At 43.6% G+C, this 17,011-nt stretch overlaps 2 protein-coding genes across 2 annotated transcripts in view; one reads left to right on the plus strand and one right to left on the minus strand.

Moving 5' to 3' along the window:
* Positions 1–391: 391 nt before the first annotated feature.
* LOC308102190 (globoside alpha-1,3-N-acetylgalactosaminyltransferase 1-like) lies at positions 392–1,423 on the minus strand (the record flags this gene model as incomplete). Its single annotated transcript, XM_080451792.1, has 1 exon — positions 392–1,423. The coding sequence occupies one exon, from the start codon at positions 1,421–1,423 to the stop codon at positions 392–394; it is 1,032 nt and encodes a 343-aa protein (XP_080307918.1).
* Positions 1,424–1,927: 504 nt separating this feature from the next.
* The window catches only part of LOC308102191 (netrin receptor UNC5D-like), a gene marked incomplete at both ends in the record, with an annotated part of 85,831 nt that continues 70,747 nt past the window's right edge, over positions 1,928–17,011 (plus strand). Inside the window, 2 exons of the mRNA XM_080451793.1 lie at positions 1,928–1,955; positions 2,428–2,640. Coding sequence (XP_080307919.1) covers positions 1,928–1,955; positions 2,428–2,640 — 241 coding nt within the window. The remainder of the gene's footprint in view (positions 1,956–2,427; positions 2,641–17,011) is intronic.

The following is a 17,011-nucleotide window of genomic DNA, read 5'->3' on the forward strand; positions in this document are numbered from 1 at the left end:
TTATTTTCTATATATCAACAATATGACCGATCCGAATTGAATTCCGACCACCAATTATGCAAATGCATCCGACCCATGCACGGCCCGTCGGTACCCGACAGTTTCGGTCGGGTATCCCAGCTCTAGTATGGACGCGCCGGCCCTGCTGATGACTCTCTTCCTACATCGGGCCGCCGGTCCATCCTGGACGTACCTCTGGCTCTGGACAGTTGAGTACTTCGCTGAAATGTTGTACCCATCTTGGGGCCTGTTCGTGCTCTGTCCTGAGGATGGTGCCATCCTTGTCTCTGACAGGGGTTGACTGGCTGGTGTACTTGCCGCTGAGTTTCTTCGTGATGTTGTAGATCTTACTTGCTGATGACCTGCTGATGACCTGCTGATGACTCTCTTCCTAATAATCCGCGCCGCCGGTCCATCCTGGCTGTACCTTACGGTAGTCCTTAATGATTCCAGAGAATCTGATTATTTTGATCTCTGGCTTTCTGGCGTGGAAGTCATGCCACTGATACTCTGGAGACAGAATCTTGGTGGGTTTGTGGCGCCAAAGGTAGGCGTTCAGATGAGACTCATCCTGCCACGCTGCCTCGATGCCCCGCTGGGCGTCCAGCTCAAAGTTATCGCTGCACGTCGACAGCATGTGATGGATGGACGCCGGCTCCCCTCCGAACACGCCCCCGCCGTAGTAGAAGTCGCCCTCGTCGGCGGACATGAAGGCTTTAGACTCCGGTCTGCGTTCGTAGATGAACTGGCTGCGCTCTTGGGTGAAGTGATTAAAGTGTAACACGGCGACCAGCTTACCTAGAGTTTCAGATCCCCAGCGGTCATGGAACTTCGAATCGACGTCAAAACAGAAGATGTAGTCGGCGCCATCGCGCAGCTCCGTTTCGATAAAATTGGCAATTATTTTTGACCTGCCGGCTGTTATCTCCTCCCAGCGTTTTGAGTTTGGCGCTGGCTTGACAAACAACTCCCGTCCTGCAGCCATCTTAACGGAGGGGACTTGCTCTGGCCTATCCGTGAAGACGTAATAATGGACTTTAAATCCCACGAAGAAGTACCTCTCTGCGGTTTCCAGGAAATCCTTGAGGAATTGTATGTATTCACCAACGGAAAAAACTGTAACTGCCACGGTGATGTTGCAGGGTTTGTAGATGCCATCCAACAACACAGGTTCGAATGTGGATTCCCATACGATCGGAGCTAACCAGGGCGTCATCGCGACAACGTCGGTGCGTCCAGTCAGGGCGCTCGGTTTGTCGTAGCGAAGATATTCCGGAGTTTCTCTCTGACACGTCAGGGCCAAGGGGACTGTCGGAGCTGGAGCCGGGTCCTCATTCTTGGGGACTGTCGGAGCTGGAGCCGGGTCCTCATTCTTCCAATTCAAAGAACGGTGGATTAGGATAACCGCGGCGGCGGCCAACATCCCTATGACTATTAGACAAAAGGCCCTTCTTTTGTCTGGTGGCCGGAACCAGCTAGTTCGAGGGCGAGCCAGTGGCGGAGCCATGACCATCCTCAAGACCGTCTTGAGAATTAGAGATAGTCAAAGAGTGAATTACTTAGTTACTAAGTTGAATAATTCTTCTCTTGGACACGGAAATATTGAGTTCACCATTTATATAGTGCTTGGCTGGATGCTCGTGACATCTTACTGATGTAAGCTATCTCCATATATGGAGTTTACGTTGGATATAGGTCGGATAACTCCACATAAGAGCGTTCATTTGTATAACTATATTAGGTATATATTCTGCTTAGCATCTCTCCTCTTTCCCGAGTCCTTTCATTTCAATGAAATCCATTGCAATTCTGAGAAGACAGACGTGGCTGGAGTCTTCACAACCTATACATGATTATTAGGCCATATCCTGACCCAAACACCAGATAGAGAAAGATTTCTTATCAACCATCTGCAGAACTTTACAAGATGAGGATCTCCATGAAAAACAAAGACTGTTAGCCTGTGTATCATATGATAGCCTACCGTATAGGCCTCAGTGTACATAGTAAAATCCTCAGTGTTCATTTAGGAGTGTCAAAATGCCACTAATAATGAGGACTTTATTGTGTAGGCTATAACCTTTATGACATAAGTTGTTTTGCAATTTACCAAAATACATCTTGATAATATAACCCATACAATTATTTGTTTCACTTCTCAACAAGTTCAGCTTCAATTGCAGCTTCTATCTGTTGACTGAAAGCAGCCCTGTCTCAAATAGACACAACATGCCTGTGTGTCTCTACCGCCATTAGTTGCTCTCTACCGCCATCTAGTGGCACCACATAGAAAAAAGTGGTACCACAAAAATAGGTGGTACCACAGGGGCACCAGAGGGGTACCACCCCTGACATTGTCAAGGTACTACCACTGTAGTTACTTTCCACCACTAATCAACAGTATGTCATGTCTCTGTGTGTCTTCAGGTTCCCGGGTTGAGTCATTGCATCATGTCATTGGTCAGTCTGGAACGTTACCTCACTTCCTGTTGGAGCCGAACGATGCTTACATCATCAAGAGCAACCCCATCCGGCTGCACTGTCAGGCCCGCCCCGCCCTCCAGATCTTCTTCAAGTGCAACGGAGAATGGGTTCATCAGAAACACCACACGACCCAGGAGTACTCTGACACAACCACAGGTACCACAACACACACACGCACGCACAACACGCTCGCACGCACGCACGCGCACACGCACACACACACACACACACACACACACACACACACACACACACACACACACACACACACACACACATCCTAGGAGCACACCGACCACGGGACAGGTACAACATCCACAATGATGATAGAAGACATAAACCGAAATAGTTTCTGCGTGTGTGTGTGTGTGTGTGTGTGTGTGTGTGTGTGTGTGTGTGTGTGTGTGTGTGTGTGTGTGTGTGTGTGTGTGTGTGTGTGTGTGTGTGTGTGTGTGTAAATTGACACCCAAATGTCACCTCAGCTTTTCCTGTCCCTTCTGTTGGAGCTAAAAAGATTGAGTTCACACGTTTGATGTTTAAAAATGGATGCTTAATGAACACATGTTCCCATGGAGTCACTTTAATTATACAGATGATTAAGGCCATGTGTGGGGTTAGGAGGTAGGGTTATGGTTAGGAGTTAAGCGTTAGGAATCAGGGTTAGTGTTAGGAGTTAGTTGGAAACTAACTAACTAACACTTTATTAAGACCTAAGGCCGATTCTACAAATGCCTTGTAGTTCAGAACTTTCTCGTGCCAAAGACCCCCAAAATTATATGTATTTGGCCGCGGACCCCCATCTGAAAATGTTTTGTGCCAGGGACCCCCAGAAGAGATCCAACTTATTCAAAGATTTTTCAAAAACACGATCGCAGCGTGTCACAAAGTGGCGTGCTGTGAGCTTGTAGATCTGCTATTTTTGAGAGCCTCTGTTCTAAACCATTGTTCTAAATCGTAAGAGTTTTCTGGAAAACTTATGTTGCTATATAGCCTATAATAGGTAACATCTAAAATGACACAGATGCTTTCCCGGTTTTAATGGGTTAAAATACAGATCCTTTGAAGTGGCTGTTACTGTACCGCACCGCTGTGCTTCCATCTAAACATGGAAGATAAAGTCATCAATTCATATCATGTGTTTGATCCTTACATATGAAGGGCGGCAGTGGCTCAGGGGTAGAGTGGCCGGACGGGCTCCCGGGCTCCCCCAGAGTTAGTGTCGAAGTGTCCTTGAGCAAGACACTGAACCCCTAATTGCTCCCGATGAGCAGGTTGGTGCCTTGCATGGTTTCCTCCTCCATCGGTGTATGAATGTGTGAGTGAATGGGTGAATGTAATGCACAATCTATGTAAAGCACTTTGGATAAAAACGCTATATAAATGTAGCCTGGCATGGCCAGACTAATATCACTGCGTAGATATTAGTCTGGAATCTCTGTGTGGAACCTGCATTTCCGAGGGGCAAATAAAAAAATGCCTCTGGTGATAAACCCACCCCATATTTGCATACTGGGCTCTGATTGGTCCCTCACAACTTCGGAGGGAGAGAAATAAAATCTCTATTGAAAGGGGCCAGACCTAATCTGCCACGGGCCATTTTTTTTGCAATGGCACATTCGTCTGGAACCAGGCTAATATAAATGCACCATTTATTATGTGTGTGTTATGGTTTCCATGACCGTAAACATCAGAAGGGTCACTCCAGTAAAGTAGGCAGCTGTGACCACCCTTATGACCTATATCTATACTTTAATATCTATGCATACATTTGATTTGACAGGCAAGGTGTCAAACAAAGCAAATGATTGGTGTAACATTCAGTTATCTTGCCACATTAATTGACCAGCACACTCATGGAGTGTACATGAGTGTATGGGGACAGTCTCAAAGCAGACACATGGCCCAACTAACTCCACACTTTCCACAAAACTTCCTCAATATTCTGCCTGTAACACCAGCTGCTCCCCATACCGTTACTGTACTTGCACAATGTACAATGAATATGAAACGCATTATGACCCAATACTTATGCAAATCACTTCCGCAGGTAGTGCAACGTAAAAATCGTCACCGTCTGTTGGACAACAGATCTACAAGCTAACAACGCCTTGCGCGTCAACGCGCTGTTGCCTTGCAAATCAGCTGCCAGTAGCCCCTCCCCCTTTTACTCACTGCAGTGCACACAGCACAGCGCTGTCAGAGCCGCGACCAGCCGAGACAGACAGAGACAGAGAGACGGAGTAGGAAAGCGACAGAGAGAGAGGGGGGAGGGGGAGAGAGAGGGACAGAGAGACAGACAGAAACAAGCGTACACGCCAGTGTTGCCAGGGACATGAAGAGAGAGAGAGAGAGGGACGGAGAGAAACAGAGACACAGAGACATGACACGAAGGAGCAATGTATGTGTGTGTGTGTGTGTGTGTGTGTGTGTGTGTGTGTGTGTGTGTGTGTGTGTGTGTGTGTGTGTGTGTGTGTGTGTGTGTGTGTGTGTGGAGATGGAGAGAGAGAAAGAGGGAGGGAGAGAAACAGAGAGAGACAGAGAGACGCGACAAAACGTTTCTCTCTATCACATGGCTTCTCAAACTTGAGGGATTTATTTTGGCGACCACACAAAAATTGCAGATCTACTCACAACGCCTTGTGCTGCGAGGCGTTGTGAGCTTGTAGATCTGCTATTCTCGACAAAGAGGTTTGGTGTAGACGAAAGTACAGAGCCAAAGGTCAAGTCTACTAAGTATTAATGGTTAGTGGTTAAATGTCTGAAAATACACATTAACATGAATCCAACATACACTGATAACAGTGCTGCCAAACAAGTCTATGGAGTAGAGATGCGCGGATGGCCTCTCATGGTCATCCGAATCCGCGGTACAAATTAATTATCCATACGTTATCCAACCGCAATAATCATATTATCCAATTTTAATATCCGCATCCGCACCAACCGTTTTTCCCGTATGTCAAAATATTATTATTTTCTGGTATTCCCTGTTAGTTTTAGTATTAGTTGTGCGATGCGATCACAAAATGCATTGATTTAGCCTATGGAATGTCGGTGCGGCATCCAACTGTGCGGCATCCAACATACAGAGCGCACTGCTCTTCAGCGCAGCACAGCAGCACCGGTTAAAAAAAAAGAAAAAAGACGCACCGACATTCCATAGGCTAAATCAATGCATTTTGTGATCGCATCGCACAGAGGCTGCTCTACACACTCACACAGACACAAGCACGCAGAGATTTAGCTATTTTATGGATAGATATATTAGATGTCATTAATTTATTTACCGCAATATTTCACCCGCGGTTTATCCGATATTAATTAATAATTATATTTGATTGACCCAAATCCACCCAAACTGCGGTTAACTGCGGCAACCGCGGCTAAAACCGCCATCCGCGCATCTCTACTATGGAGTTATCTATGAAATCTATCAAAAAGTAATCTGCAACGCTATTTTATACAATATGTAGTGGGGGTCCCTGCTGCATCTCTCTCTCTCAGCTAAGGGGTCCTTGGGCTGAAAAAAGGGGTCTCTTTCCTTCCTCCCTTCCCTTGAAACTACAAGTGATGGAGCTTGCATGACAAAATGAATAATAATTAAAATATATATATATATAATAATTGACCCACTTCTTTACACCTGTAAACCTGTGATGTGACGATAAAGCTGAATCTGGATCGGATCGAACCCCTAACTGCTCCCCCTGTGCGCTCATCTGAGCCATCTGAGCAGCCATATAGGCTGGGTGAATGGAGAAAAGCAACCCCTCCCCAATGGACCAGTAAACAATCCCTTTCTCCATTCGCCCTCAGCGACAAATCAATTTCATAGCCTAAGGAACCAAACAAAGTTTTAGCGAATGCTACTTCGTCTGCATTAAAGCGATGATTATCGTTTAATTGAATTATAGCAATCAGAAAGCAAAGCACAATGAAGGTCAGGGCTTTTATACAAGCTGTTTGCTGTTGTGATAGTGCTGATGCTTGGCTTTACTCTACGCAGTACTGATCATTATCTGTCCCACAGTCACCATTGTATTCTGGCCTCTAAAACTTTACAAGCTGCACTCACAATTCATAGTCCTTCTCCCATCTGGATCCTCTCTCTCTGTCCACTGGGAGAGATGGGAGAGCGGGGTAGAGCGAGCAGCACACCCCAGAGACCAAATGAAAAGAGAGAGAGGGAGGGAGAGGAGTGATGGAATAATGGCAATTGAGACAAAGCAAGAGAAAAGTAAGGAAAGGGTATTTTCTGGTCTCTGGGGGGGGGACTGTTGGGGAAAGCTTTTTACAGCTTTGCTCGGTTGATGGCTGCTCAGATGGCTTTTTGATGAGTGCGTGGGGGACGAGGGAGCTGTTAGAGCAGGGGTTTTCAACAGGGGGTCCGGGACCCCTAGGGGGTCCTCAGAGTGACTACAGGGGGGCCACCAAATGTTTATGTGATAGGAACTTATTTTTTTTACATTAACCACTTGAACCCTCAAATTCCTTTTCTGAGGGGAACATTAGCTGAAAATAGCAGATCTACAAGTTCACAGAGCTTGTAGATCGGGTATTTACGGCAAAGAGGTTTGGTGTAGGGGTAAAAGAGGCAAGTTTTCTAAGTATTGAGGGTTTAAGTGGTTAAAGGTCTGAAAATATACATTAACATGAATCCAACACAATCTATGGTTTCATAAAAAAAAGTTTAATCTACAACACTGTTTTATACAATATGTAGTCGGGGGGTCCCTGCTTCATGTCTCTCCCATCTATGGGTTCCTTGGACAGAAAAACGTTGAAGAACCCTGTGTCAGAGGTCTTGCTCAGGGACACTTTGACACGTACACTGGGCAAGCTGGGGCTCGAACCGGGTAACATCCGATTGACCAGACACTCTAAAACGGTTCCCGAGTCATGTGGCCCATACTGTAGGTCAAGAGCTTATGTCCTGTTTCTCCTGTGACACTAGTATGTCCAACGCATTCTCACTCCCAAGACGGCAGACGGAACGGATGACTTCTTGTTATGGATGTCCCAAGAAGTCAAACGTTTGACTGGAAGGGGGGGCTGAAACGGCACATGTTGACTAGGGGGGATATGAGTTACGATTCTGTCCCTATCGGGACATTAACTCGAACAGCGCTGAGTCGGCTGAAGCGGACTTCGTAAAGTTCGGCACGGCGAACGGTGCCTCTCGTGGCTCAAGTCCACTTTAGACGACACGCCTCTGTCGTTTTTACAGTTTTTTTGCGGAGCCCTTTTACATCTAGGGTTTTAGAACGCCAATTCCCGGAAGTGCCCGGGATGGCACCAGAATCCCCCTCCACAAAACATCCCTTGCTGCTGAGTGCCAAGCAGGGAGGCATTGTTTTTATAGTCTCTGGGATGACTCTGCCAAGGATTGAGCACTAGCTGTCCTCCCAATCTTAGGTGAATTCTATCCACTCAGCTATGGATGCCCTTGAATTAGGCTGCACAGTAAAATCTCAGCAAACTCTGTGTTCATTATACTTTGAGAGAATACAAATATAACGGGCCCATTTGATTACATTTTTTATATTCTCTGAGTCACAAATGGATAAATTAATATTGAGTTTTTTACGGTGTGAGCAGAGCCTCTCTGTTTCGGTGGACTAGGATGAACTATATTTTATTTTAGTGTGGCTTTGTTGTTATTTTCCAGAGACAGGTTTTACAATAACATCAATATATGTATTATCATGGGTGCAATCAGGGTCTTTTGTTTTGCATGTGAACTTTAATATCATTCATGCAATATTTCTGTGTTGAGAAATGGGGCAATTAAAGTAAAACATAGCCAAATTGGAACTGATGATAACCCACTTCGACGCTAAGTTTTGGTTCGCAGCATAACATGTTTGGTTAATTTAGAGCAGGGGTATTGTCAAGTATTGTCATTAAAATATACTTAAAGTACCAAAAGTAAAAGTACCCACCACCCCGAGCACCATAACCATCTGAGCAGCCATCAGCATGGGTGAAACTGAAACTGAATTCCCCCCCACAGAACAACGGTCTCCCTAATTGGAATCAAGTTAAATTAACTTTAATAATGTAGATTTGTTTGGCGGGTTGTTTTGTTTTCATTTGAGGACGTTGCGTATACGGGATTGAAATAATTCATAGTCCAGTTCTGGCCCCCGGGCCGTATGTTGCCCATGTGTGAACTACATGGTGAACAGTGTTGCCATGTTTGCTTATTACGGGGCCAGAGCTCAGCTCTGGACCTGTTTTATTATTCCCTGTATTCTGTTTCTTCTGCCACTTTTCGCAGTTCTGGGTGAACCGTGCTGTCGCTTTTTACGAAACTCGGCCATATGGTAGATGGTCATGAAAAACTATCAAGAAATAAATCTCACAATCTTTCGTCAAAAGGTGGCGCTATAGCACTCAATTGAAAATGCCAACTTTGAACAGGTACAACTCATGCCCTGTTTGACCTACAGCCATAAAACTTCAATACACACATGCGTCTACTCATGATGAACAACTTTAACCCTCTGACTTTTGACCTCTGACCTTTAGATCTCCCACCATTTTGAATTATATGAAAAACAGTTAAAACTGGGATTTTTGAGTAATCTGCACGAAACGTTTTACACATGAACTTTGGACCTATGCCGACAAACTGATACAAAAGATTTTCCATAAGTGAAAAAATTAAGCTTTAATGAGCCAATGAATATTGCAGTTTTATGACAATTATTCATCTGCCCCTAACACATACATGCAGACTCACATTTCTTTGAAACTTTGCGTTAATGTTGAGGGTCATTCCAAATATTACTGAAACCAATCTTACTCCAATTGGTCAAAGGGGGGCGCTATAGCGATTTTTTGAAAGTGCAAACTTTAAACAGGCAAAAGTCATGCCTCGTTTGGCCGACAGCCATTAAACCTGCTTACACATGTGCCTTGACTCATGAGGAACACATGTATCACGTTGACCAGTAAGCTCCCCCCTTAGATTGTCCGCAATTTTGAGCAGTTTGAAAAACACTTAAACCCAGGATTTTTCAGCTATTTGCGTGAAACTGTATCATCTGTGTGATCTCCTTTTTCACATGTTCTTGTCTGTTGGTCCAATGGCTTCTCCCTTAAAACGTGTGCCTCACAACCTGAAGGTTGCCAGTTCAAGCCTCACTTGATGCAGACTTCATTAAAGTTGCATTGCACACAACATGATTGTGTCAATTAATACATGTGCAATTGTTAAACATAACCTGAAATACTTATTTGAGAGGGTATGTTTTTGCAATGTATGACATACTTCATTCTGAAAATAGCCGATCTACAATCTCAACACTTTTCAGATAGCAACGTGTTTCTGAGCTTGTAGATCGGCTGCTTTCACTGGTTCACTTTTATCTTCAACAGACAACCTCAGCCTGGACAAAGCTATAGCACTATAGGTAATGTTGCAGCCCGTCAATCCGAAGGTCGAGGGTTCGATTCCTGTTAATGGCAATAGATTGACACGTCCAATCAATCCATTTTGCTTCCATCCTTCTCTCTCTTCAATCTATTGTTTCCATGTCTCTCTCTCTTCAATCTATTCCGTTTCCATGTCTCTCTCTCCGCCCTTAGATTGTCCGCAATTTTGAGCAGTTTGAAAAACACTTAAACCCAGGATTTTTCAGTTATTTGCGTGAAATGGTATCATCTGTCTGACCTCCGTTTTCACTGTATCAGGTCTGTTGGTCCAATGGCTTCCCGCTTAAGTGAATGTTTCTCAACATCAAGGTTGCCGGTTCAAGCCTCACTTGGTGGAGACTTCATTTAAAGTGCATTGCAAACAACAAGACTGTATTAATGAATACATATGCAATTGATAAAGATAACATGAAATGCTTATCTGAGAAGGTCTGTTTTTGCAATGTATGAAATGCTTCATTCTGAAAATAGCCGATCTACAATCTCAAAACTTTTCAGATAGCAACGTGTTTCTGAGCTTGTAGATCGGCTGCTTTCACTGGTTCAGTTTTATCTTCAACAGACAACCTCAGCCTGGTCAAAGCTATAGCACTATAGGTAGTGTTGCAGCCTGTCAATCCAAGGGTTGAGGGTGCGATTCCTGTTAATGGCAATAGGTTGACACGTCCAATCAATCCATTCTGCTTCCATCTTTCTCTCTCTTCAATCTATTGTTTCCATGTCTCTCTCTCTTCAATCTATTCCGTTTCCATGTCTCTCTCTCCGCCCTTAGATTGTCCGCAATTTTGAGCAGATCACACAGACAAACAACAAGACTGTATTAATGAATACATATGCAATTGATAAAGATAACATTAAATGCTTATCTGAGAAGGTATGTTTTTGCAATGTATGACATACTTCATTCTGAAAATAGCCGATCTACAATCTCAAAACTTTTCAGATAGCAACGTGTTTCTGAGCTTGTAGATCGGCTGCTTTCACTGGTTCAATTTTATCTTCAACAGACAACCTCAGCCTAGACAAAGCTATAGCACTATAGGTAGTGTTGCAGCCTGTCAATCCGAAGGTTGAGGGATCGATTCCTGTTAATGGCAATAGGTTGAGACGTCCAATCAATCCATTCTGCTTCCATCTTTCTCTCTCTTCAATCTATTATGTTTCCATGTCTCTCTCTCTTCAATCTATTCCTTTTCCATGTCTCTCTCTCCGCCCTTAGATTGTCCGCAATTTTGAGCAGTTTGAAAAACGCTTAAACCCAGGATTTTTCATTTATTTGCGTGAAATGGTATCATCTGTTTGACCTCCGTTTTCACTGGATCAGGTCTGTTGGTCCAATGGCTTCCCGCTTAAGTGAATGTTTCACAACAGCAAGGTTGCCAGTTCAAGCCTCCCTTGGTGGAGACTTCATTTAAAGTACATTGCAAACAACAAGACTGTATTAATGAATACATGCAATTGATAAAGATAACATGAAATGCTTATCTGAGAAGGTATGTTTTTGCAATGTATGACATACTTCATTCTGAAAATAGCCGATCTACAATCTCAAAACCTTTCAGATAGCAACGTGTTTCTGAGCTTGTAGATCGACTGCTTTCACTGGTTCACTTTTATCTTCAACAGACAACCTCAGCCTGGACAAAGCTATAGCACTATAGGTAGTGTTGCAGCCTGTCAATCCGAAGGTTGAGGGTTCGATTCCTGTTAATGGCAATAGGTTGAGATGTCCAATCAATCCATTCTGCTTCCATCTCTCTCTCTCTCTTCAATCTATTATGTTTCCATGTCTCTCTCTCTCGTCAATCTATTCTGTTTCCATGTCTCTCTCTCTCTCTCTCTCTCTCTCTCTCTTCAATCTATGCCGTTTCCATGTCTCCCTCTTCAATCTATTCCGTTTCCATGTCTCTCTCTCTCTCTCTCTCTCTCTCTCTTTTGAGGGGCGGCCATAGCTGAGTGGTTAGTGAGCCAGCCTAGGGAGCCAGAGGCCCTAGTTGCCACAGGTACGATTCCAGGTCAGGCCAGCAAATGAAATTTGTCCCTGAGCAAGACTCTTAACCCTTATCTCTTCAATCTATTCCGTTTCCATGTCTCTCTCTCCGATCTACAATCTCACAACTTTTCAGATAGCAACGTATTTCTGAGCTTGTAGGTCAGCTGCTTTCACTGGTTCACTTTTATCTTCAACAGACAACCTCAATCTGTACAAAGCTATAGCACTATAGGTAGTGTTGCAGCCTGTCAATCCGAAGATTGAGGGTTCGATTCCTGTTAATGGCAATAGGTTGAGATGTCCATTCAATCCGTTCTGCTTCCATCTCTCTCTCTCTTCAGTCTATTATGTTTCCATGTCTCTCTCTCTCTCTTCAATCTATTCCGTATCCATGTCTCTCTCGCTCTCTCTCTCTTCAATCTATTCCGTTTCCATGTCTCTCTCTCTCTTCAATCTATTCCTTTTCCAAGTCTCTCTCTCTCTTTCTCTTCAATCTATTCAGTTTCTCTCTCTCTCTCTCTCTTTCTCTTCAATCTATTCCTTTTCTCTCTCTCTCTCTCTCTCTCTCTCTCTCTCTCTCTCTCTCTCTCTCTCTCTCTCTCTCTCTCTCTCTCTCTCTCTGAAACACTTATAATCGGCTGATTGCTTAGAACCGGGCTCAAGAGCCACTGAGAGGCCTAGCTGGTTTGTACGGCCAGCCAGTTGTCCTGGTACTCTGTGTAGGGTCAATATGTTCCTCAAGCGTCGCTGATTACCCTGCATTGCCTGATGCGTTATTCCTGGTTGGGTCTATGCTGTTCACTCTGGAAGGGTTAGGACTGGGTCTAATGTCGATGATGATATGAGATTAACCCTGACAGACGGCTTGTTTTATAACCCTGAGGGTGGCTCCTGACATCACGGTGGTGATGTCAGGTGGTGTCAGGCCTTCCCACATATGGAGCCATATTGGGCTTGTGTTGTTTAAACCATTTTCATGGCAAGGACCCCCAAATTAATATGTATTTGTCTGCAGACCCCCATCTGAAAATATTTTGTGCTAATACTTACCTTCTTTTTTCTTTTCTTTTTTTGGCAGATTCATAAGCTCACAACGCATCGCCACGCGTTGTGAGCTTGTAGATCGTCCATTTTCAAATAGCCGTAGGCTATAGTCATTTTTTGGGCTTGTTTTCCTAGACCTGGTTGCTTATTTCTCTCACAAAACCTGATGGTGAATCTGGCTGCTGCTGTGCTATGAAATCAACAATAATACACAAGATGCCGTGATATCTCTGGATTATCTGGATGCCTTTCATTTCCCTGCGTAAAATACAGTGTGCCAGTATAACTTTGACTATAAACTCTAAACAACCCCCTGAAACGGCATCAAACAGTTTGTGAAGGTGAAAGCATCACCTTTGCAGTATAGCATGAGGTTTAGTATGCACAATAAGAAGCTGTTATTTTCATATGGAAGACAGTAGACAGTAGTAGCTTACTGACGCTGTGTATTCCTATATATGTACACTTACACTACCAGTTATACGCACGCTATACGCACGCACGCACGCACGCACGCACGCACGCACGCACGCACGCACGCACGCACGCACGCACGCACGCACGCACGCACGCACGCACACGCACACACACACACACACACGCACACACACACACACACACACACACTCTTCCAATTGGCGACACATCATAGATGGAGCCATAAGCCCCTTTTCTCCGTTTAAGTTCAAAGAGTAAACAGTTCTTGTTTTGCAGAGATTTAGGCCAGATGCTATTTCCATGTTCTCACATTCATCCTCACACTGAAGGGGAAGCAGAGTGATTGATACAGCACAGACACACAGCGCACTCCATGGGATACAATGACAACCTACTTTCTCTTTAACACACACTTGAGATTCTGCATTGATGATCCTCACGGCAGAGAAATTATATATTTTTTTCTTTTTCTGTATTTTCCTCTCCTCCTTTTTCTCTCTCTTTCCCTATGGTCTCCCTCATTCTCACACTGGCCTTCCCTCGTTCTTTCCTGCATCACTGCATTGAATATTTAATTACTATATTATTATATACTAAATTATGTATAATAAATACCCTTGTTTTTGCGGTTTTCAAATATTTTTGGACACAGAATCAAATGTTTTATGGTCATGATTCACCAGGAGCCTGGGTGACTTGGTTCCAGTCTTACAATAATTAATATAAATATTTTCAGAAATCTCTATGGGAAAAATGTATGGGTTTTATATCTGTGGCACCACTAAATGGCCGCCACTGCTATGCCCTATATTCAGAGATGTGGTGTAGGGGGAAATAATAGCAGACCTGGTGTAGAGCCCTGGGGGACCCCGTTAAACTAAGTATACAAGGTGTAAGTAGTTAAAAAGCAGATTCTGATTTCAGCCCAGTGCATACTACACCAGAACAACCGACATTAGTTTGTTCCGTTCGGATCGTCTGATTTTGAGTTAGTGTTGTGTGTTTCCCTGAATGTTGACAGTTGCCTTTACTACCTTTACTGCCTTTACTACCTTTACTGCCTTTACTGCCTTTACTACCTTTACTGCCTTTACTGCCTTTACTGCCTTTACTGCCTTTACTGCCTTTACTACCTTTACTGCCTTTACTGCCTTTACTACCTTTACTGCCTTTACTGCCTTTACTACCTTTACTGCCTTTACTACCTTTACTGCCTTTACTGCCTTTACTGCCTTTACTGCCTTTGCTGCCTGGACATTTGTTGTCATTCATAAGTTTGTGACTGATGGAACTTGAGATATAGCGAGCAGTAGTACAGTATGTCTGCTGTTTACTGTCTATTTTACTCAGTGTAGAATGTAGTACATTATAACTGCTGTTTAGCGTCTATGTGCTCAGTATTGTCACTTACAGTATACAGCGATGTGCTGACGCCTGACACTTTGACACCATACAGCACATTTTGAGAAAAGCCTACGGTACTTTGGGGGGGGGGGGATGCGCTTGTTTTTAAGCTGCGTTCCGCATCTATATCTGACTTTATGTCTGTGTGTATGTCTATTTATTTATTTATTTGTTAGATAATATTTTGTTCTTATTTTGTTTAAGATAAAACGACTTGTTATGTTTGGTCTTGGTAGATAACAACTTATTTTGTCATATTCAACAAAACAAAACAAAAAACATAACTTGTTACGTGTGGTTGTTCTGATATCCATACAGCTCAGATATGTCTACCAAAGGACACAGAGATGAACACAAAGAAAGACACAGAATATCCAATGTGGTGAATAGCTACAACCGGGCTTGTCATAAGCTTGTACTGAATACTGCATATTTCACCTTAACAAGTCATGTTGCGTGTGTCAGCCTCAGCTGTGAAGCAAATTCATTTTACAACACAAGCGTAAAGTGTAAATATTTCATAATGTACATCATTACCTTCTCTATACGTAGATGTGTACTGTTATTAACTATTCATGACAGCCTCATTGACTCATTGACTCATGACTTCTTTATGCTCTAAATACGGTAAATGAAGGGGCTACTGTGCTGTAGTGTAGAACGCTATAGTGGTGTGCTTTGCGTGGTTGAGGTTTAGATCCCGGCTGTCAAGTTGCTGCACAGCAGATGAAACTTGGTCAATTATAAAAACTGGCTCTGTTGACCCCACTGTCTCTTATCCTATCTTTTTAGGAATGTCAGTCTGTCAGTCTATCTGTTCTCCTTGGTTTTCTTCAGTGGCTTAAGCCATCGCTCTGCACTTGCACATGGCCATTGATCATTAGCCTATGCACACCGTGAGGAAGCCCCTTCTTCTCTTGGCCACAATTTAACATGATTATTTGCGTTTCGCTGTAAACAACAGAGATTCTGAATTCGGCTCGGCCGATGGGACTGTCGTCATGGTTACAGTCCCCCAACCTATGGGATGAATGCATTTGTGTGTGTGTGTGTGTGTGTGTGTGTGTGTGTGTGTGTGTGTGTGTGCGTGCGTGCGTGCGTGCGTGCGTGCGTGCGTGCGTGCGTGCGTGCGTGCGTGCGTGCGTGCGTGCGTGCGTGCGTGTTATGCTTTTATTAAATAGTTAACTTACATGGAAGTTAATGATGATGGAGATGTCTGATCCATATTGGAGCTGTTTCTATGTGGATCCCCAGATCCACATCATTTCCTAGTTTTTGGTCCGTGGGGAAGGGGAAATTATTTTACTTTTACTGCTTTACCCAGCAGATAGATGCTCAGATGGCTCAGAAGTGCGCTCCGGTGCGTTTTTGAGTTCAAACTCAAGGTAAATACTTTGGCTTAAAGTGGTAACATTGTAGGAGCTGTAAGCATTGGACAGAATGTCCTAATTAAACATCCTCATATACAGTAGCTGTGCAGATTAATGTGTGTGATGACAATTAGTTTAGCAAGGGAGAGTTGATAAAGGATTAAGTTATTTCTCACAAAGCTAAACATCCTAGATTAGAAGAAGAATGTTCTGAATGTTTAAAACTCAAATCTTCAAGTTTTCTAATTCTGTCTGTCCATTAATTCTGAGTTGTTCCCTTGGATCTTAAAACGGCTTATGTTGTAGCAAAACAAACTTTGATCACACTGTTTGATAACGTTGTTAACAACAAGCTGCACAGTAAATTAATCAGTGTTCATTTTATGGTATATCCAGGACTAAAAGTATAATTTCAAACATGAGAACATGGATTTCCATGATATTCCATTTCATTGGTAAAATACTTGAAGGTTTGTATTTAGAACTGAGTTTGACCTTTGACCAAGTACTGGGAGAGACCTTTGTGTGGGCTCAGCTGTAATGCAATCAGTTCAGAGTTCCTGGCCATTGTAGAGTCCAGGTAAGAGGTGAGAGGCACAACAGTCGTTTTGATAAACCTTTTGTTCTTTGGTTCAGAGGCATTGATACCCTCTGTCTTGTCTTGATTATCAGGGCAAGGCTTTTGTATTCATCCTCCTATAATTTGACTAACCTCTGTGGTGGTGTCTTGGGAACCTCTGTGGTGGTGTCTTGGGACGTGGTGTTTTGGGAGATCAAACTGCGCATGCGTCGCATCTACAGCCCCAAAGCATTACAATGTTGCACTCACAGAACGTGC

This window comes from Gymnoscopelus braueri (assembly GCF_963280865.1).
Source record: "Gymnoscopelus braueri genome assembly, chromosome: 15".
Taxonomy (NCBI): Eukaryota; Metazoa; Chordata; class Actinopteri; order Myctophiformes; family Myctophidae; genus Gymnoscopelus; species Gymnoscopelus braueri.